Below are 23,648 nucleotides of genomic sequence, written 5' to 3'. Positions count from 1 at the left end.
AATCACCTGACTTGGAATTTGAATTACATCTCTGAAAACAAAAAATTCTTGTTAAATTGCCATTTCTGAGAAATCATAACCAAGAAAAACAGAGAAATGAGCAAATTTCTTGATAGAAAAGTTAGATTCTTGAACCTACTGGCATTGATTTTTGGCAAAGTTCTAGAAGGAGTTATTAAATGGTTCATGACTATCTTGAAAGAAAAGCTGTGATCAATATTAGCTAAATTCCACCAGGAACAAATCATGTGTGATTAGTTTCATTTATTTCTTGGTCAAGATTAATGTGTGTAGCGCAGGCCACAGAGTATAAAAAAAAGATATGTAAATTCCACATTGCCCATAATTTACTACCTCCTCCATGAGTTTTAACCAGTTTTCCCTCATCATAAATCCTTCTCTTCTTTCCCCTTATATCTATTCTTTCCTCACTGACTTCTAGTCTCTTTGAATCTTTATCTGCCAACCCTGCTGTTTTCTTCTTCCCTACGTATCTCTTCCCCATCCTTTAAAAAATTCACCTAACCATGTCATCCCTCCAAGCTTCCCTATACATCTCTAAATTTCCTTTCATAGACAAACTTGGTCATCTACATTTTTTACACTTCTTCACCTTCCACTCTCTTCTCAACCAAGTTCTAGCAATCTGGCTTTTGACCACTCAACACCATTTCATTCTCCAAGATTATTGGCAATCTCTGCAAATGACTATCTGAACAAGAATCTTAACATCTTCAAAAAGGTCATCTAATTTTTGCTTAAAGAATTCCATTTCTCTCCTCTTGATTTCTGATACTTTTCCCCCCATATTCTTCTGCCAGACTCAGTCCACCTAACTGGATCATCCATCTTCCACCTAATGTGAATTTGCCAATTTGAATTTATCCAAGACTAGCCTGGGCCTCATTCTCTTCTCTCTTCTTTGATAATCTTAATTCCTGGGGTTTTCTCACTCTTAAAACTCCCCAATATTTTTTCTGAACTCATATTCCACACTGCCAATTACACAGTCAACATCCTATGTCCCACTAATATTTCAATAACATAGGATGTCCCACTAATATTTCAAACAAGTTAACTAAAATGGAACTTATCTGCTTCTAGATGCCTGAGCCTTCCTCTAAGCTTACTCCTTTCTTCTAAGAGCCCTATCAATTACCCATATTTAGAAACTCAAAGTCATCTTTATCTCACTCCATTATTCAAATCTAATTTTTCAACTTCACCTATATAACTCCCCCAATCTTATTTCACTCACCCTCGTTTAGACCCTAATCACTTAACTGGACTACTGTTAATATTTTTGCCTCAAGTCCAATTGGAGTTCATTTGAGCATGAACTCCATGTTCTCAATGCTGAGTAGCTCTCTGGTAACTTGGGAAGTATGTTTATTAGGTACAGTCTAAGAAATCCTAAAAAATAGAGTCATATGGAAGCCCAGACCTTCAAACACCTAATTATACAAATTCAACAAGTAAGTTTTTAGAGCTCATATCTATATCTTCCTACTTCCAGTCTCCTCTGGAATCCATTTTCTACACAAATGCTAAATTAATCTTCCTAAAGCATTTATGAGGCCATTGCTCAGTTCCAAAATCTTCAGTGATTCCCTGTTGGTTGAGATGTAATTCAGTCGTCTGTGTTTTACATTGAAAGCCCATGTTTTTACAATGACTGCACATTTCCCTTCCCACAGTCCACACACTAGCCAAACAGGCCTGCTCATTATTTCCAAGACTCACTTCTGTGTGGACCTAAGTTGTCTACAGGCCTGAAGGTATTTCCTATTTATCTTTGCCTCTTAAAAATTTATCTCGGGTACCAGCTCCAACAAAAGTCTTTCTGTATGCCTAGCTGTTAATGCTTGAAACTATACAGCACAACTGTTTAAGTTTTATTTCTACAATTCTATCTACAATGTCTTGATGACACTTTTTCATTTGTCATGGTATTCTCAAGGTCTAAGAGTGTTTTACAAGTATAAGTGCTTTGATAAATGTTTACTAAATTGGATTATTCTTGAAATGAAGCATCTGTCCAGAACCAAACTTGTAAAAGAAAAAAAACAAAAAATGCGAAGTGATTTCTTTTCACCTTCCCAACATTCCACCTGTTCCTTTATCTTTCCTAAGAGGTAGAGAAACCTAAATACCTACCTCAATACATATATGTTTTAGTATCAAACTCAAGAGTTGGGAATTTATTCCTTAAACCAATTCCATATCTCACCTGGTGAAATTTATTTTCTGAATGAAAATATATTTCATTCTGGGGAAAGGGAATAGAAAGAAACAAAGAAAGAAGAAAACTTCATACTTGAACTCCTCTAAAGAAAAAGCTTTTTAGAAAAGAGAGGAAACCAAGGAGACATAAATTGTTTGAAAAATTTATTTTAAAATTAGTAACAGCACCAAAGCTTAAACACAGTGTCTTGGTTCTTTCTGTCCAATCTTTTCTCCCATTATTCAAATTTGTCATTGAGTTTTCTCCTCCCAAGAACCCAGTTCCCTTCTATAGCCATTCCATGGCATACCCACTGTTCAATAATTATCTAATTTGGCCAATCAGTAGAAAACTTAAGTTTTTGAGAATCTTACAAGCATCCAGAGTCCACATTTCACTCCTCCATCATAAAGCCAAATTGGCAAATGGATTTTTCCAAACCCTGAAGCCAGATTGTAATCAATTAAAAGACAATAGGATAAAGCATATGACTCAGCAGGAAGGACCTCTGAAAATTAAGAAATTTGGGCATAAACCTCCTAAATAAACAAGGAGTCAGGGCCTAAAACAGAAATTGTCGAGTAAAACTACTAAAAAAAATGTTAATGCTACTGATTTGAAACAGTTTAGAGTTAGCTTAGTTAATATTATGAGGCTAGTTTGGTTAAAAAAAAAAAAAACCAAAATATTTTTGTTTTGGCTACAAAATTCAAAACTTTTCAGAAAATAAAAAAATGCTACAATTCACCTAAAGGTCTTCTTTTGGCTTAGGAACTCCCTTTACTAAATCAGAACACCTTTCTAACTTTGTAAATAAACCTTAGGGAGTTACCAAGAAAAGTGATGCCCATGATCACACACCTGATAAGTATCAGAGATGGGATTCAAATCCAAGTCGTCTTGACACCAAGACCAGCACTCCATCCATTGTGCCATGCTGCCTAAATATGACAAGCTAGTTTTATTTGAAAATACTGTATTGTGACCAGTTTATCACTGGGTGTAAAATCATGTATTTAGGATTCGATAAACATCATGTATTTAGGATCCAATAAACATGTAATATTTTGCTTCTTTATGCTAACTTATAATTAAGGGCAACCAATCAGAATAATTTATGCCATCAAAAAATTCAAATGGAAAGCCCTCTAACATTTCTAATAGTTCCAAAAATGCTCATTAAGATAAAAGACTTTTAATCCTTATACAGCATATATGTTAAAGTAAGGATACACACATGAAACCCTGCTTCTCAAATGTTTGGGATTTGTTTAAAAAAAAAAAAAGAGCTCTAATAGAATCCCTGTCCTCCTCAAAAGATAAAACAGAATAATTACCCTGATGATATGGCATAGTGTGTCTTCCATCTTTGGAAATGTTTTATTAAGTTTTAATCCTACTTAAAGAAGAAAGTCAAGTCAAAAACTAAGTGCAGACCTAATCAGCTACATTTTTAATAGCCATTCACAGAAAGAAATGTTCATATTCTTCTCTGTATAGAAGCTTATCCTTCTCAAACTAACAAGCATTGCAAGTTTAACGTAGATAGGTTTTATTTTTAACTTTACTTCATGGGAATCAAAGCTCTTATTTAAGATAGGTCAATATCCAGAACCAGGATATCTTCAGGAGCATTAAACCGCACAGAGATTTATTACACACATCAGATTCAGATCGACTCTTATGTTAGGGTTGCCCTAAGTCAATTCATTCTATTCTGAATACAATGATTCTGAAGTGTTTGCCCAAATTATACTCAATTTGACTTATCCAAAAAACCTGGTATGCTGAACTCATTTGTATATTCATTGTCTGATAAGAGTACTACAGAAATAAATACCTCTAAAGAATAAAATAAAGAAACCCTAAAGATCACTGTGATCCTCTAGGAGGTGGTGTTTTTTGGCTCTGAATATCACTAAGGGCTGAGCTATTTCCAGGGCTAGAAATGATAGCCCTGAGGCACAGGCACAGGACAAAGCAAAGAGAAAGAAAGGCAGGCAAGTAAGAACAAAAGAGAAAAGTAATCAGTGCATGTGGTGAGACTGGTGAATGACAAAATGCCACTGTCTTGCGTACTACTCGCTAAAAGATGCCTAACCTTTCTTTAGAGTTTGGGAAATCTCAAATTCTAAAACAAAAATTTTAGGAAATAATGAATTATAAAGCAAAGTTGTACCTAAACTGGAAACATCTTTTTTAAACATTTTCTTGGCCCTTTGGAGATGGGGAGGTTTTGAAGGGAAATGAAATAAAAATTTTAGCTCTTTTCTCAAATTACATATCCCTTACCACAAATATGAAATTGACTTTTGAACAAAACTAAGAAATAATATCACATTTGGAAAGGTTCACATATGGATATTCAAAGCTTGAAAGGAAAAAAATAAAACAAAACAGGGAGAGGCTTCTTAAACAATAGTTAGAATTAGATTGACTGTTAACATCTGAAAAAGGTCATCTTCTGATAAAAAAGAAAGTTCCACAAAACATAATTACAAGTTATTAGAATGAAGTAGACAAAGACTAATTCTTTTTAAACTCCCATATATATATACTATATACATATATATATGGAATTTTAACATATGAAATAACAAGTTGGTTAAAATACTGCTAACAGCACATACAGAAACAGTACTTCACTTATCACTCAATACAAGTACATACTGCATATACAATTTTGTTGTAAAACAAGAAAAATTGTTCAAACATCCAAATGATCTTGCTGTATAAGTATATACATCTAATAGTCCAAAAGAATGCTTACTATGGACTCAATTTCAGCACCATCATAGCGCAGTGTCTATTACTGCGACAACCTAAAATAAAAAATACAGTACATTCTGAACCCCTAGAACTATTTTTATAATATACTTTAAAGCATTTTGTGGCAGAGATATCCTGAAGGGCACCCCGCTCCCCCCATACAGGTATACAGCCGCCATTAGTAACAGTTAAGAGCTCTTTGCATCATTGTTCAGACATATAATATACCAAACTTAAATGTACAGGTATTTTATTTAAATGTTTCACACAATTTTACAAAAATTGCTTTTAAAAAATTTGCACTTTAGTTTTTTCTTCTTAAAACGTGCCACTTTTAGGATCAAAAGGTACTAAATACTTTCTCCCTGTTAACTCAATCTTAAAGGAAAAAACTTGGGTTTCAGGGATTGCATCCCTTTTCTTCCAAGTTCTGAATTTTTCTCGAAGACCTATTAGCACAAGTGCCTATGTCTAATTACAGAAGTTCCCCAACTTTTAAGAGCCACTGTTCAGCCTGAAATCTAAAACAAAATAGTGTTAAATATCTGCCAATAGTTCTGTTAAAAATTCTTTTGAAATTGGTATTGACTTCGTTTTAATTAGAGGGAAAAACAGGATTAGAGCAAAGTGCTAGGTAGATTGCTGCTCTGCCACCTAAGGCAAGTAGTCTTGGAATGTTTATACAGGTGGCTTGACTGGCTGAACCTTTTGCCACACTTTAAGCAGGCATAGGGCTTCTCACCTGTATGTACACGAATGTGCTTCTTACAGTCTGTTAAGGTCAAAAATGTCTTACAGCAGATTTTGCAGGCATATTTTCGAGCTCCCTCTACAACTAAGACATTGTGCTCTGATAAGGCCTTTTTACACTTTGATAGAACATCAGCTGATGCTCTGGTCAATTGAGGGGGACCAGGCTGGGAAGGGTGCCCATTTTCAAAGGAGGAAGTAGGCCCATTCATTAACAACTGGGAATTAGCTGAGTTATCTTGTATTTGAGAGCTCCTAACAGAGGTCACAACTGGCATTTTTGGAGCTATACGACGGTAACCTGGAAAATTACTGGCTCCCCCTCGAGATGAACCCATCATTGCCCTGGAGAGAGAATGTATTCCCAAACCAGTTCTGGGAAAATCCATCCCAAATTGTTCCGCTGCTCGATAACCAGAAGTTTGCACACAGGGAAGACCCATTACTTCTTGCATAGGTCTAACAAAATGTGAGTCTGCAGGTTCGCTGAAAGGATTCTCCACATGAGAGACAGTAGCAGAGGAATGACCACCTGTAGGTCCTGACTCTGGACTTATTAAATAAGATGTGTCATTATCTATTCTGCAGTCACTGGTAGTGTTTGGAATGTTGTCATCATTGTTCTGATTGGCATTAAAGGTGCTATTTCTGCTCTTGTTTAGAAAATTTGAAATACTGAAAGTGGATTTGTGTTCTAGATTGTTGGAAACTTCCAAAATATGAATGTCCCCTACTCTGTCAGTGCTGGATTGTGGATCTGAAAAACTACGATCACTACTTTCTGGACTCAGTTCTATCTTTTCAGCACTAACCACCCCACCTTCCACTTCCACAGATTCACTGCCTTCTGCTTGAGAGGTTACATCACTCACTTCATCCTGAGGCTCAGGAGAGCTCAAAGGTTCAGATTTAACCACTACTCTCATGTGGTCTTTCTCACTGAGGCTAACTTCTGGATTTTCACACTGAAAACCATTTTTCTCAGAAGTAGCTTCCTGGTCAAAGCTAGTTTCCACTTGAGTTGCTTGAGATGCCATGGACATTTGAGAAATGTTCCCGGCACTGTTGTCGGATTGACTGGGCATTTGGGCATCTTCTTGCCCATTGAATGACTGATCAAACATGATAGCATTGTCTTCCTGGTTATCAGTTACTGAATCTGACTTAGAATTGTCCACAATTTTCAAAGAATCTGGTGAAAAAAATTCTTCACGAGTATGAACCACTGTCTGTCCATTTTCTGGAGTTGCATCTGAAATCATGGACTCATCTAGAGAAGGTCTGATGCGCTGTCTGGCTCGATCTTCGGAAGACTGTTTCCGCTTGTGGAAGCGCCTTATTGGAAATGTAGTACGCTGTTCTATGTTACTCCTCATTGATAAGTTCATGGTAGTTTGTTGCTCTTCTGTACTCTGGCTAGAATTTAATGCAGAGCTCACTATACTCAGTCCCAGTTGCTGAAGCATAAAAGACCGCTGCATTCGTGCATTTTGCTCCTGAACTCTATCACTGGGAGGAGACATAGGCAGCGTCCTTGTAGTTAGGTAATGTTTACAGGCCTTAACAACAGAGTTCAAATGCAGATGAGAAGCTGCCAACAAAACATCCATAACATTACTCTCCCCAAGCATAAGTGTAGAGGTATACATCATATCAATCAAAGCAGCAAAGGCTTCTGCTGTTACCACCTCACTATCCAGTTGGATCATGTTCATGGTTTGATCTCCCTCAGCTACAGTAAAAAGGGCTCGGAAATGGGTGCTACATGCTGCCAACACAGAACGATGTGCTTTAAAATGTCTATTCCCCACCACAATGACACAATCACAAAGTTGGCCATGTAGTCGTTGGTAGTTTAGTTGTTGAAAGATTTGTTCAAAGTGTCCAGGAAAATCCATGATCCTAAACAATTTAAAAGAAAAAAACAACATTAAGGCTTTGAATGGCTTTCATGAGAGAATAAAGTATAAATGTTGCAAAAGAGAGTCAAAAACCAGTCACTGTTTTATTTTAGTCTGTTGAAATAACTGAAAACTTCAATGTGCAAAAGCACGTAAACTAAAAATCTATCAAATCAGGAACAAACACAAATTTAGCTGTCAATCTAGTCAAGTGTGCAAAAACTGGTGAATAAATCCATAGGCTATCCAAATATTGCTTCCCACTCTCCATATTATGTTTTTAAGTTATTGGTTGAAACTTTTGTTAGAATAATGCTTATTAATACATAAATAAACCCAAAGAACTTTGCTTTAGAGATACATTTTTTGATGACAAGAAATAGGGTTTGAGATAGTGTTTAAGAAATTCAAAAGATTTTCTCTAATAGCCTGGAACTGAATAAAAGATAAAATAGGAACCAAAAATTGAAGATAAAGACCAAGAGACAAATTAAAAATTCCCTAACATCCAAACTCTTCAAGTAAGTTTTAAACAAGCAGCTCCTAAAACTAACAGTAGTACTAAATCATACATGATTGTTTAAGATTGTTTTATGATATCAAATTTAGATCTAGAGAACTGTGGATTCTCACCTCTTTAATTTAGCAGAAAACTAGTGGAGCATACTGTTCTCAGAAACCTCCCCCTTTCCTGGGAACTTTGTGATTGGCTGATTCAAAGTCTTTGTGTCCTTGGATACAGCTCAGTGACAGAACCTTCCTGAGATAAACAGTTAGGAAAGGGGGCCAGCAGCCCCAAAGATGTACTTTTTCATCAACACTCTCTGCCCCAATGCTCTTGGAGCAATGGAGACTCCCCAGAGCAGGGAGGAGCTACAAAGGACAAAAATATCCTGGAACAAAAACACATCTGGCAGGTTTCTAACCCTCTATAGCTTTCTCATTGTTTTAGTTTTTCTGAGTGAAGGCAAGGGAATAGAGAAATAGAGGCACAAGCTTGAATCTGTCTCATTGCTTATGGAAAATAATGACACTACACAGCTGAGACAGTAGTCAGACTATTTTTTAATTAAACTCAAGGGAATCCTTCTTCCATTTGGACCTTTACACAGGACAGACTCCATGACAGTAGTGAATACCTAGGGCAAGTATACATCTCTCTGTTTTATGCCTCATTTGACTTTAATAATAAGAGGGTTGTTGAACAGTTATCTTTATAACTGCATTTATCAAGGACACTTGAGTAATCCTAATATATGCATAAAAAAGGCCTTTTTGGAGAATAGCCTTTAAGGCTGAATTTTGTGTTATCAAGTCAAATGCAGGGGAGGAGACATAATCAAACAACAAAGACAATGGGATCTTGTATTTCTTGGCACCTTTTGGTCAATTATAAAATGGTAATGGTGTATGGTCTGATACAGAATTTCACATAGGAAAGCCTGCCTCTCTGCCCCTTTTTCATCTATTCATTAAGGATCTCTCTTATCTATATGTCATTCTCATAAAAATGAGAAAGCAGGCATGTGGAAAATCGCAAAGAAAAAATGTTCAAAAAAGGAGGCAAGCTGGTTATGTGGTCAAAACAAGCAAAGAGATAGCCCAATGCTACATGCACTAATATCCACAAAATATAAGAAAGCCTACTCTAAGGGAAGCCTCTATGGAGACCCATATGAAAATATGGACAAAGGCAAAGGATTAGAAAACATGAATGGGTTACAAACTACATTAATGTAAAGAATGACCTACATCAAAGAGATCACTGGTTCAAAGATCAGATTACTGATCAATACTGAAGTGTTGAAGGAAACCCAAGGGGCTTAAAGACCAGAAGTTATAAGTCAAAAGATCTTATATTTTAAAACCTCTAATCTGTTGGTTTTCCCAGCTGATAGACAGCTAAAGGGGATATAAAGTAGAAAATACTAGTCAAGAGACAAAGTTTGTCCATTTACAGCTCACTATAACAGAAACAAACAAGGCACTTAATGTCTTTTGTTGCAATCACACATAATCATGGAATCTCAAGAGTGACCTAAACAGAAATCCTCTCCATGATATTCCCCCCACACTGGTCACACAGGCCCTGTTTGAAGATTAATTGTGGGGAACTCAATACTTTTCTGAAACAACCTATTTCACTTTTGGATAATTGTACTGTAAAGTTTTAATGAGTAAAAAATATCTGTTTTTGCAACTTCCACTCATTGCTCCCCCAAGTCAAATAAAAACAATCTCCTAAAAAGAAGTCTAAAGATCTTTAAATCTTTGCTTTGACTGGACTTTTAAACCAAACTTAGATGACATGATTTCTAGTCTTTTCAAGATATTCCAGTGTGTCATCGCCTTTCTTAAATACTATGGAAATTGAATGCATACCCATCAGTTGAGGAATGGCTGAATAAATCATAACATATGAATGTTATGGATTATTATAGTTCTATAAGAAACAATTAGCAGGATGATTTCAGAAGGTCTGGAGAAACTTATATGAACTGATGCCACGTGGAGTAGAACCAAGAGAACACTGTACACAAGATTTATACACAAGATTACGTGATCAACTCTGATGGACATGTGGCTCTTTTCAACAATGGGGATGACTCAGGCCAATTCCAATACATTTATGATGAAGAGACCTATCTGCATCCAGAAAGAGGACTATGGAGACTGATTTTGGTCACAATATAGTATTTTCATCTTTTTTGTTATTTATTTTTTCTTTCTCTATTTTTTCCTTTTTGATCTGATTTTTTTTTGTGTAGTATGATAAATGTGGAAATATGTATAAAAGAACTGCACATGTATAATATATGTTAGATTACTTATTTAATAAAAGGGATGAGGGAACAGAGGGAGAAAAATTTGGAATACAAAGTCGAAAACTATATTTGCATACATTTTAAAATGAAAAGCTATTATCAAGGGGAAAATAATATTAACATCTATAAAAACCAAAACAAAACATGGATGCAAAACTCCAGATAAAGTTTTATAAAGGTTGAATATATCCTCCCTAGTTCTAAACAATGCCTTAAATATAGTGCCAAATAATGTTGAACTGAATTTGAAATGCAGCCTAACATCCCACTACCAGTTAACACTACTGACTCATACAGAGCTAACAATGTGCAAAAAGACCCAAATTTTTTTCCATGTGAACTATGTCAAGTCCTGCCTTCCCTATTCTATACTTGTGCAACTGTAGGTTTATTTTAAAAACCCAAATGCAAGAATTTGCATTTAATCCTATTAAAATTCCATTATTAGATTCACATCATAATTCTTATTTAACATCTCAATTATTCCTCTTCCAAACTTTGCAGTCATCTGCAAAACTGATAAGCATACTATCAACCATTATTCATAAGCTTCTCAAGGAGGACTCGTATTTAATTTGTCTCAAATGTTTCCAATTCATGTTCATTTAAAACAATATGCTGGGTCAAATGCCTATATCAGGTTATAGAATGCAGAAAAGAATTAAACATGCTCCAAGTAACTTTGTGTTGTTCTCTTGGGGGTACCCATGAGAATGAAATTATCCTAGGTCAAAATGCATCATGACTTCTAATATGGCTCTGGACACCCTTTTTTCAGTTCATCCTAATGCTCAACAAAATCTCTTCTGTAGCTATCTGCTATCTTCCAAAAGCTATACAGTGTTGGTTTGCTGGTAGAAGATAAAAAATTCTAATATTTATGTCTTCTCTTCCTATGGACATACAGGGATGGCTGAGCTATGCAATTTGTTCACTGGATATCAAGATTCTATCATGAAATACTAGCAAACATTAAGTTAACAAGACAAAGGAGAAAGCTGACAGAGCCATCACTTCGGGACTGGGATGGATGTCTGCAGAAAAGCTGAGGTCCATCCCAGGGTCCTAAACAGCCAGAATCTACTACTATCCATCATGTTCTTTATACTAAAACCAAAATGGTCTATTTACTATTTTCTATCAAATGCATCTTTGTTCAGGCATTTCATCTTTCCCTTCCCCCATCCACAATCTTTTATTTGTGGTAGTCAAAGGATCACACATTAAGAACTAGAAAGGGATTTAGAATCCAAATCTTTCTTTCAGAATAAAACCCAGTGAGTTAAATAAGCCACTATTTGAATCAGAATTAAAATCCAAGACTTCCTAACTCCAGGATCAGCTTTCTATTAAATGTTACACTGCTTTAATTCTCACACCTACCTATCCTTAAAAATTCAATTCAAATGCCACTTCCTATGTGGTCTTCCCTGGAACTCACACAGCAGCATAATGTACTTATTTAATCATTTTTTGTTACTTTGAATAAATGTAGCATTCTACCTACTGTACTATAAGCTTCAATGTTGTAAAATTTGTAAAATCCTTCTTAAAGGACATAGGGCATTAATTAGTTCAATATCATCTATGAGAACAAAAGGAAGTTATTACTAAGAGTTGAATTTATAATAATGCACAAGTTAGCTGGACATAGACTTAAATTTCAGCTGAAGTCTGATACTGAAATATCATTTACAACTAAAATACAAAGTTTTGGCTCTGCTCTATCTATGGTCTCTATAAAAAGTTTCTTAATAATCAAAAGCTCTCTAAATACCCAGCTAAGATAATCATTACTTAGAAATGTATCTTTGGCCATTTCCAAAATGGTATGATTTGAGATATTTTATATAACACAATGAAATCCAGTATAATTTTTAACATGTGACTAGCTAGTGCCTAAGGTTAAAGTAAAGTAAGAGATAAGCCCTCTGAAGAGAAGCTCTCTAAATAGACTGCGGACTTTACTTTGAATCAACACTATATTAAGCTAATATAATTCCTCAAATATATGTATAAATTATGGATTTTCTAGTTTGAGATTAAGCCTCAAAAATGATTCCTGTTTCAAATACCCTGGGAGTCTCCTCAATAATAATCCTAATAGAAGTTAACAAAATACATAAGCTAATAAGTAGTAATATTAAAGAAATATAGACACATGAGACCTGAGGAACAAAATTCAAAAATCTAAAAAGGTTTAGATATTGGATGATTTCTACATATACTTATGTGCAAAAGAAAACACAATTTAAATATTCCTATATTCTGACCATGTCCATTACAATATAATTTCTAAATTAAAGCCCAAATTTCTTCAAAGATATGGTTAAATTAATCACAAAAAATATCACTATGTTGAAGTGTCTGTGTATGATAAATCTATAGATATTTACAATGAAAAGAACCAAAAAAAGGGACCCACAAGAATGAATTCTGTCTATCATTTTCTCAGCTGCTTCCCTCTCCCCATGGGAATGAACCTTTAGGACTGATGCAAAGGTCCAGAATTAGTAAATAAAGCTAGGTTCTCAACAAATTTACCAAATGAACTTAAACCCCTTAGAAAAAGGAAATAATGATTGAGCTAAAAGATTGAGGTAAACTTAATGGATTTATATTAGCCACTATGAAAAAGAGAGCAGTGATTATAAATAACCCCAAGAATTGTAAACATCCTAGCTCTACAGATTATAACTTACAGTTATAACAAAAAAAGATTTTATACTCAACTATTAAATACAAGGACATGATCTAAATGATATTACCAATTTTTTTTTTAAAAGTACAAAGATAAACTTTATTTTATTAGACAAAGTGGACAAAGATCTTTAATTTCGAGCATTAAGTTATTATTCTGAACTGAGAATTCCATATATATATATATATATATATAGTCCTATAGTCTCTGTTTGATCTTCTGTGAGGGAATGTTCTATATGTTTGTTATTCAGTCATGTCTGATTCTTCACAACTCCATGGACCATAGTATGTCAATATCGTCCATGGGATTTTCTTGGCAAAGATATTGGAATGGTTTGCCATTTCCTTTTCCAGTAGATTAAGGTAAACCAAGGTCAAAAGATTCAACCAGGTCACATAGCTAGTAATTATCTTAAGGAAGCTAATTTTATGATGATCTAAAAACTTTATTATTGTCTTTGTTTTTTTGCTTTATTCACTTTTCAGTTCAAAGCAATTTGTTAAAATCTAAAAGCTAAATGTTTGCATAAAGCAGAACCAGAGATTGGGACAATAGATACTAGACTTAAATGACTGCAGTGGTATTGTGCAATCATATAACTGATATAGACATCCAGATAAGAAAATAACATACTAAATGTTACTGGAGGGACACTTGTTATCCTCACTCTGTAGATCAAAAACTCAAGGATCACAGATGCAGAATGCTGTGTATGCTGTCAACCATAGCTGATGAATTCTTTAATTTTGCTTCTTAATATACGTAAGATGGTGGACCAGTAAGAAGTGATTTTTTTTTTTAAATCTTTTAAGATTTAAATAAAACACTTTTGAAAATGTGATCAAAGGACAAAAACTGAGAGGTGAATAGCTCTAGAGTCATTCACCTAACAAAATGAAAGAATCATTACCTTTGTGCTCCTCCAGCCTTTAATCCAATGTCAAATCATTAAATACCAAAAGTTAGACCATGGAACTGTACTGTTAAAATCTTCATTGGAAGTCTTCAAGCAAGGTGACCATCTGTCAAGTACTGTGCAGCGAAGACTTTTTCAGGAATATTCAACTACTAAGAATCTTCTAACTCAGAATTTCTATAATTTTAGTTAGATTAGAAAAAAAGCTTAAAGTATTTCAAGCTGAATGATTCAGCTTTATCTTATCATAGAATGTCAGAGTTAGAGGGAACTTCAGAGGCAATTTACTCCAATTATTCTGAACTGAGAATTCCCTCTATATCAATCCAATGAGTAGTCCTCCTATAGCCTTTGTTTGATCTTCTGTGAGGGAGAATTAGCTACTTTCCAAGGTAAACCTTCCTACTTAATAACTCATTGCTGAGAAATTTCTTCCTATTTCAAACTTAAATTTGCCCTCTTTGTAACTTCCACCTTTGCTATCCTGGTTGAGACCAAATAGAACAAGTCTAATCCCTTTTTGAGAAAGGCTTTGAAATATCTGAAAACAACTATCTCGCCTCTCTTAAGCCTTTTTTCAAGGTTAAACATCCCTAGTGCTTTCAATTGATGTTTATATGGTGCTTTATCAAGGATTTTATCAAGGCATCTGCTAGATGCCCTTCAGAGGGAAGGAAAGAAAATGTAAATCTTTCACATTTAAGACTTACCAATTCTTCTTTTAACTCTTAAAATGTAAAATGAAATTCCTCAAATATTCCTAAAAAGCATTTTGCAATGAAAACTCCTGTTTTTGAGGGGCAGAGCCAAGAGAGCAGAGTAAAGGGAGATACTCTCCCGAATTCTCCCAAATTCCCCTCTTAAACCAACACCTCAAATTTTGGAACTGCAGAACCAACTAAAGGACAGGGTGAAACAATTTTCCAGCTTAGAAAGTTGACAAGAATGGTCTGACTTACTAGGATATGAGTAGAGCACAGTCTAGCACACTCAGCCTTGCGGGCAAATGCAGCAGAACCTTCCAAAGCTATTAGCCCACAGATAGTAAGAGGGCTTGAACAAGTGGAGAGATTAAAGGCATCCCATTGACAGCACTGAGTGCAGAACTTTGTTGCATTGCCCATACAGGGATTTCGCTTATAGGTCCAACTCCCAGGTCCACAGTAAGGAGGAATACTAGCACACTAGATCTCACAGCCACAGGGGAGAGAACTGGAGACAGTTTCAGGGCAAAAAATGATACTTGTAGTTCCTCACAGACCAGAGCATAATAAAGAAGGAGAATAATAACCAAAAAACTTAAAACTTAAAAACTTAAAAATTGGAACAGTGCTCCCTCTACTTCAAGAGCAGAGCCTAACTTTAATATAAAGTTTTAATTCAAGAATTGGACTGGATGAAAACAAAAGAGCCCAACCACTGGTGACAGGAAAGAACAAAACACAAACTCAGAAGAGTACATCAGTGTCAAAACAGCTATATGCAAACCTTAAAGAAAAAGGTGAAATGGTGTCAGGACCAACAATTCCCAAAATAGCGCAAAATGGATTTTAAAAATCAAATGAAAGGTAGAAGTAAAATTGGGAAATTAGAATGATGCAAAAGAATAACAAAAAATGAGTCAATAGCTTGGAAAAGAAGCACAAAAAATGCAAAAAGATGTACAGATATTCACTTAAGAAAACAAAAAAATAGCTCAAGGAGAGATACTTTAAGAATTATTGGACTACCTGAAAGCCATGATTAAAAAAAAGAAAAAAAAAAGCCTTGATGAAATTATCTTTCAAGAAATTATCAGGGCAGCTAGGTAGCTCAGTGGCTAGAGTATCAGCCATAAAGCCAGGAAGGTTTGAGTTCAAATCTGGTCTCAGACACTTGACACTTACTTAGTAGCCATGTGATCCTGGGCAAGTCACTGAACTCCAACTGTCAAGCCAAAAAACTGTCAAGAAGGGGGGGGAGGGGAGGAAGGGGGAGGGAAAGAAAGAGAGAGAAAGGAAAGGTAGGAAGGAGAAGGGGAGAGAGAAAGAAAGAAATTACCCAGGAAAACTGCCCTGATACTGTAAAACTAGAAGGTAAAATTGAAATTGAAATACTTTGCCTATCACCTCCTGACAGAGATTCCAAAATAAAAACTTTGGGGAATGATATAGCCAAATTCCAGAACTCCCAAATCAAAGAGAAAATATTGCAACAGTCAGAAAGAAATGATTTAAATATCATAGAGCTATTTTAACACAAGATCTAGCAGCTTCCACATTAAAAGAATAGAGGACCTGGAATATGATATTCTAGAGGGCAAAGGAGTTGGGATTATAATCAACCAACAATCATCCACTGAACAAAAACATTATAATCCTTCAAAGGAAAAAAATGGATATTTAACAAAATAAAGAATTTTCAAGCATTTCTACCAAAAAGACCAGAGCTAAACAAAAAATGTGACTTTCAAATTCCAGATGGGGGGAAGCATACAATACTTGAATCTTACTCTCATCAAAATTGAATGAAAGAGGGAGTTACATACACACTCCATAGGATATAGAAATATACTTCACAGGAAGGTAGGATGAGAGGGGGACAAGGAACAGAAGGAGAGAAAAGTGCTGATTCAGGGAGCTAATAGTCACAAGCAAAACATTTTTGAGCAAGGACAAAGTCAAAGGAGAGGGAGAGAAGGATAAATGGGAAAAACAGGATGAAAGGAAATGCACAGTAATCATCACTGAACGTGAATGGGATGATCTCAACTAAAAAACAGAAGCAAATAGAAGAGTAGATTAAAAACCAGAATCCTACAACATGTTATTTAAAAGAAACATATTTGAAGTAGAGAAACACACACACACAGAATAAACATAAGGTTCCGATGTAGAAGCTGTCATGCTTCAGCTGAACTTTAAAAAAAAAGGCATGGGTAGCAGTCATGATCTCAAACAAAGTAAAAGCAACAATAAATTGAATTCAAAGAGAAAAACAGGGAAACTACAACTTGCTTAAAAGCTTCTTTGATTTTTTAAAGTTTTGTGTACTTTTCATTTTTTTTTATGACAACAATAAAAGGTTAACATTCAAGGGGAAGGATAACAATGAACTCTGGCTTTGAGTGCTTAAATAAAAGGCAGTTTTATAAGGCCAAGTATTTAAGCTTCGGCCTCAGTAGTTAACTTTTCAGTCAACAAACGGAATTAATTTTTTGATTAAAGCTTTTTATTTTCAAAACATATGCAAAATTTTCAACATTCACTCTTGCAAAATCTTGTGTTCCAAATTTTTCCCTCCCTTCCTCCCACAGACCCTCTCCCCTAGATAGCAAGTAATCCAACATATGTAAAACATGCAATTCTTCTGAACATATTTCCACATTCATCATGCTGCACAAGAAAAATCGGATCAAAAAGGAAAAAAAATGAGAAAGAAAACAAAACAAGCCTACAACAAAAAAAGTGAAAATACTATATTTTGATCCACATTCAGTTCCCACAGTTCTCTCTTTGGGTGCAGATACCTCTCTCCATCACAGATTTATTAAAATTGGCCTGAATCACTTCATTGCTGAAAAGAGCCACATCCATCAGGATTTATCATCTTATAATCTTCTTGTTGCTGTGTACAATGTTCTCTTGGTTCTACTTCATTTAGTTCATGTAGGTTTCTCCAGGTCTCTGAAATCATCCTGCTGATCATTTCTTATAGAACAATAATATTCCATAACATTCATAAGCCACAATTTAATCAATCATTCCCCAACTGAAGGACATCTATTCAGTTTCTGTAGAGGGCAGATAATGGGGGAACTCTGGGTAAGGTATAAGACCCTTCAGTCCAGAGGGAACCTGCTGACAATGTCTGGTTTGGCTCCCCATATCTCCCTTTGGTGCCTCTCGCCCTTCCTGAGAAGTCAGGGAGGCTGGGACCACCTGTGTTCTACTGGAAGCAAGGGATACTTACTGTAAAGAGAGACATTTACATATCAAAGCAGGGTGCTTATAGTTAGCACTTGCACAGAGTGCACTTGCTTAGTGTGTTGTAATGATGTAATCCTACTGAGGTATTTAAGGACTGAGAGGATTTGAAATAAGGACACTCCATCCTTGACCATCCTGGTGGCTATCGTGCCTACTTCACTCCTCCACTCAGTAAACCAAGGCTGGTCCCAAGATCCTCCAGAGTGCTAACCTCAACACTACATTTTGGCATCCAAACATGGGACATAAGAAACACAACAAAGAAGCAGCAGTGTCCAAGAGCTAAGTTTGTGAGTAGAATCCTCCAGAGTTCCTTCAGTAACCCGCAGGGAAGGAAAGGGAAAAAAGACCCAGTAAGACTTTTTTTTAGTAGAGGTAATTAAATGGGCCAACATATCAAAGGGCCGAGCCAGGAGACTAACGAGAGACGTAAATGCCTGTTCTGACTACAATCCTCTTCTCTGTTGGAAAGTTTGTCTTCATGACATCTCACAAGCTTCGACACCTGTTATAGTGCTGTTTGCTTTTCCTAGCATGCAGACTCAGATATCTTAGCATGTGTACTCAGATAACAGCTAATGCATAAACTTATTGACCATGCTGTGGGGGAAAAATAATCACACTCCTATTAAAAAAAAAACCAGATAATTGTTAAGAACCTTGCTTAAGTGAAGGGGGAGGTCAATTCTTTGACAGCCTCCACAGTGAATCACAACACTAGAAGGAGTTGTAAAGCAGTCTTTACTAACACAGATGTTGCTTGAGATTGGGAATGAAATAAATTGGAGGCAAGAGGGAAGAGGAGGGAGGTCAGAGAACGCAACTACCTCTCAGTCTCCTTGTATCATCATCCTCCTCTCACATGAAGAAATCCATTCTACAGGTCTGAGTTAGACCTCCAGCAGCCATTGGCAGATGGCTTCCATATCGCAATAAGCTTCCAGTTTCTTGCCACTGTAAAGAGGACTGCCACAAACATTTTTGCACGTATGGGTCTTTTTCCCTTTTTTATGATCTCCTTGGAATACAGACTCAGTAGAGACACTGCTGGATCAAACTGCTATATGCACAGTTTCACAGCCTTTTGGCCATAGTTCCAGACTGCTTTTCAGAATAGTTAGATCAGTTCACAACTCCCCCAACAATGTATTAGTGTCCCAGTTTTCCCACATCTCCTCCAACATTCATCATTATCTTTTCCTGTCATTTTAGTCAATCTGATTAATATGTAGTAGTAACTCAGAGTTGTCTTATTTTGTATTCCTCTGATTAATAGTGATTTAGAGCACCTTTTCATATGACTTGAAATGATTTCAATTTCTTCATCTGAGAACTTCCTATCCTTTGACCATTTATCAATTGGAAAATAGCTTAATTCTTATAAATTTGAGTCAATTCTCTATATATTTTAGAAATGAAACCTTTATTAGAACCCTTGAATGTAAAATTTTTTTCATAATTTTACCACTTCCCTTCTAATCTTGTCTGCATTAGTTTTAACTTAATATAACCAAGACTATCCATTTTGCATTCAATTATGCACTCCAGTTCTTTGGCCACAATTCCCTTCCTTCTCCACAGATCTGAGAGGTAAACTATTCTTTGTTCTTCTAATCTGCTTATATAGTCTAACTCTTTATGTTTAAATCATGAACCCATTTCAACCTTATCTTGGTATATAGGGTGTTAGGTGTGGCTCAATGCTCAGTTTCTGCCATACTAATTTGCAATTTTCCTAGCAATTTTTGTCAAATAGTGAAATTCTTATCCCAAAAGCCAGGGTCTCCAGGTTTGTCAAACACTAGATAACTATAATCATTGACTATTGTGTCTTGTGAACCTAACCTATTCCACTAATCAACTACTCAATTTCTTAGTACCAAATGGTTTTGATGTCTGCTGCTTTATAATATAGTTTTAGGTCTGGTATAGCTTGGCTACCTTCATTTGCATTTTTTTCATTACTGAATTAATTTCTTTAAATTGACTGAATTGATCTCCTTGCCTATCCAAGGGACTCTCAAAAGTATTCCCAGCACCACAATTTAAAAACATCAGTTTATAGTGTTCTGCTTTCTTTAAATCCAGTTCTCGCAGTCATACAATGTGATTGGAAAAATTATACCTTTACCTATACCAGATTGAAAGATAGCTCTGATCTTCAATGTATATGCAGATGAACTTGACTTTTTTTCTTAATACACCCTTATTCAATGGCTCCATTCTTTTCATTCTCCTTAAATCTGACTTCAAATCTTGCACTATTACTATATTATTAGTTCATTAACCACTTCTTTCTGTAAACCTGGGAAGACGTAAATGAGCTGATGAAAAGTGAAATGAGTAGAACCAGAAAAACATTGTACACAGTACCTACAACACGGTATGATGATGATGAATGACAATTCCAAAAAACTTATGATGAAAAAATGCTATCTACCTCCAAAGAAATAGCTGATGGAGTGTGAATGGATATTTAATCATAGTATTTTTCACTTTTTGAGTGGGGTTTGGGTTTTTTTCTTTTCTTTCACAACTTAATAGAAAATGTTCTGCATGATTGCATATGCACAATCTATATCATCAAACTGCTTGCCTTTTCAGTGATAGGGAAGGGAGAGAAATTTAAACTCAAATTTGTTAAAACAAATGTTATAAATTGTTTTTACATCTAACTGGAAAAAATATTCAAAAATAACCCCCCCAAAAAAAACCCTATTTTCAAAATACCTGGAGCACATCTATATTATATTATATATATTATATATTATTTCTATCCCTGTCCTAGGCCTATAATTTGATCTTTTATCACAACCTTTAATGTTAACCTTATTTCTATAGATTTCTTTCTCTCTGATTGTATTTCCCTCAGGATAGTCCTGAATTGGATATTTCTGTAGTTATATCCTATGCTATATTCTCAGGCCTTTAGAAGTGCAAGCAAAGTTGAGCTATCTATCTATATCTATATATATAGATATATCTATATTTTAAAATTTTAAGCAGCATGGCATCATTGACACAGAAACAGCCTCAAGTCAACAGAACTTGAATTTAAATCCCATTTTTAACATACTGGTTTTGTGATTCTGGGCAGATTACAACCTCTCAGTATAGTATTGTAGTAATAATAGAGAAAATCTTGTTCTTGGAATAGGAAGCTAATTGTAAATCTTTTAAGAATGTGAAGTGGCATGACAGTTACCTGATTATGGTGGTAGTTTTCTCACCAGGGAGTTTCCCATACTAATGAAATCATAGACAGAAATATACAAAGCATAGTACTATAGAAAAGAAAAAATTGTATCTCATCGGATTCAGGAAAGATTTCCTGTTGGACATGACATCTAATCTTAGTCTTAAAAGAAGAAATTTTAAATGATATAGGTAAGGAAGAAATACAGTCCAAGCATGGTAGACAATTTGTGCAACAACACAAAGATGGGAGATGGCACATTTAGGCAACAGTCAATTGGCAGAAAAAGGGTACATGAAGGGAAGTAATATGATTATCTGGAAAAGTAAATGTCAAGTCTAAGTATTTTATATTTATTACAGAAGTAATAAAGTCCTAATTGATGATTTCTGAACAGGGTCAAATCCGAACAGGGTCTTAGGTATATAAATTTGGCAGTTGAATGGCAGACAGTCTAAAAAGGGATAAAATGAGACAACTAGGTGGTGCAGTGTGATTGAGCACCAGCCCTGAAGTCAGGAGGATCTGAGTTCAAATTTGGTCTCAGACTCTTAATGCTTCCTAGCTTAGTCACTTAGCCCCAGTTGCCTCAGCAAAATAAATAAATAATAATAATAATAATAAATTAAATTAAATAAATAAAAAGGGGCAAAACTAGAAGAGACCAATTAGAACGCTTACATGTGATAAGGGTCGTGCTTCCTTATGTTAAATCAATATCAATAATATTATTATTAGTTCCTTTCTCAAGAGCCATACAAAATATATTAAATCCCAATTGTTTCAATTGGCAGACTTTCAAAAACCTAGTAGAGGAAGCTAGGTGGCTACCAGGTAGGGTACTGACTTAAAGAGTGAGAAGACCTGAATTCAAAATCAAGTATAATTAGTTGAGTGACCCTGAGCAAGTCACTTCTTTCAATCTCAGTTTTCTCATCTGTAAAATGAGAATACTAACAATAACACCTATCTCAGTGTTGTGAGGATTAAATAAGATAACATGTAAAATGTTTTCCAAATCTTAAGGTGCTACAGCTACAAATGTTCCTAAGTTTCTCCAGCATTTCTAGTTCTTTGACTCTTTCAATCAATCCTTATTTGACATAACTGTTTGCCAAGGAGCCTATTTAACTTCTTCTTGAGGCAGTCTATTTTCCTCAATGTTAATCAACATTTTTATTAAGCTCACAGTACTAGGTGCTAAAGAATTTTTTAAAAAAAGAAAAATCCTGTTCACAAGGTGCTTACATTCTAAAGGGAAAGCCAAATACCTATTTAAATTGTTGTTGTTAGCCTTTCATTCTTGAAGAGGACGATGACATCAGGGAGGTGATGCCATGGCATGCAAGTGAATTGGATTTAAGTGAGGAAGGGCTATGCAAGGTCTCCAGCTTCACACTCTCCCCTGGAGTGTTCCAAGTCCTGAGACAAGATATAGATGAGGACAAGTGAAAATGGCCATGAATGCAACTGGGAGACCTTGGCCTTTTTAAGCTAAGATCTTTAACAGAAGCGCATATATATATATATGTATGTATGTATACACACACACACTAAAAAGAAAATAAATTTAAGTTAGCTAAATACAAGGTAGTTGAAGAGGAAAGCAAAGTCAAGAGGATCATGAAAAACTTTTTGATGTCTAAGCTTCCTCTTGAGGAAAGGAAAGATGCTGAGAGTTTTTTCCAATCACCAGGATCAGTCCAGAAAAAGGTATTATATATGGAAAAGAGAGAATGTTCAATTTGGCTGGACCAAAGAACACAGGAGGAAAATGATGTACAACAAAGATGGAAAAATAAGTTTAAAGCCAGGTCCTGTTAAAAACTTTTAAAAAGCAGTGACATATTTGAGGCAATAGGGAAAATTTGAGTTCTAAGCAGGGAAGTGACATGGTCAGATGTATGTTTCAAGAAAAACATTCTGGCAGCAGTGTGGAATAAAGTAGGAGACCTGAGGCAAGAAGGCCAACAAAGACTACAATGGAATCACTGTGGAAGTGGGATGAGTGAGAAAAAGAGGTCAAATGTGAGAGATACTGTGCAGAAACAAACAGCAAGATCTGTCTACTGACTAGATAAACAGAAGTGAGGAAAAATAAAGTCATAGATAAACAGACTGGAAAAATGAGGGTGCCCTAGACAAAAAAACAACTACAGCAGAAAGATGGTCTTTGGATTCTGTCCTGGATATGCTGAGTTTAAAGAAGCAATAAATAAGTTCAAAATGTCCAATATGCAATTGGTAATGGGTGACTGGATCTCAGGAGAGAACCTATATAGTTGGATTTGTAGATGATCTTGCCATCAGCATAGTGATTCTAATTAAACCCATGGGTCCTGATAAGGCTACCAAGAAAAATAATATGGTGTAATTTGCTAACCAAAACTAAACA

At 35.4% G+C, this 23,648-nt stretch overlaps 1 protein-coding gene across 6 annotated transcripts in view; it reads right to left on the bottom strand.

Moving 5' to 3' along the window:
* Positions 1–2,375: 2,375 nt before the first annotated feature.
* ZBTB5 (zinc finger and BTB domain containing 5) overlaps positions 2,376–23,648 on the bottom strand; it is a 43,270-nt gene continuing 21,997 nt past the window's right edge. For 4 of the 6 annotated variants that reach the window (XM_051996058.1, XM_051996014.1, XM_051996031.1 and 1 more), the window contains one exon: positions 2,376–7,645. In XM_051996058.1, the coding sequence (XP_051852018.1) occupies positions 5,611–7,641 (2,031 nt within the window). In that variant the 5' untranslated portion in view covers positions 7,642–7,645 and the 3' untranslated portion in view covers positions 2,376–5,610. Of the gene's footprint in view, positions 7,646–8,277; positions 12,003–15,975; positions 16,891–23,648 lie in introns of those variants that run through there. The other 2 variants (XM_051996021.1, XM_051996050.1) reach the window with 2 other exon arrangements.

Source organism: Antechinus flavipes, chromosome 1 (genome assembly GCF_016432865.1).
Source record: "Antechinus flavipes isolate AdamAnt ecotype Samford, QLD, Australia chromosome 1, AdamAnt_v2, whole genome shotgun sequence".
Taxonomy (NCBI): Eukaryota; Metazoa; Chordata; class Mammalia; order Dasyuromorphia; family Dasyuridae; genus Antechinus; species Antechinus flavipes.
The sequence above is the reverse complement of the archived record's forward strand: the minus strand, read 5'-3'. Positions and strand labels throughout refer to the sequence as shown.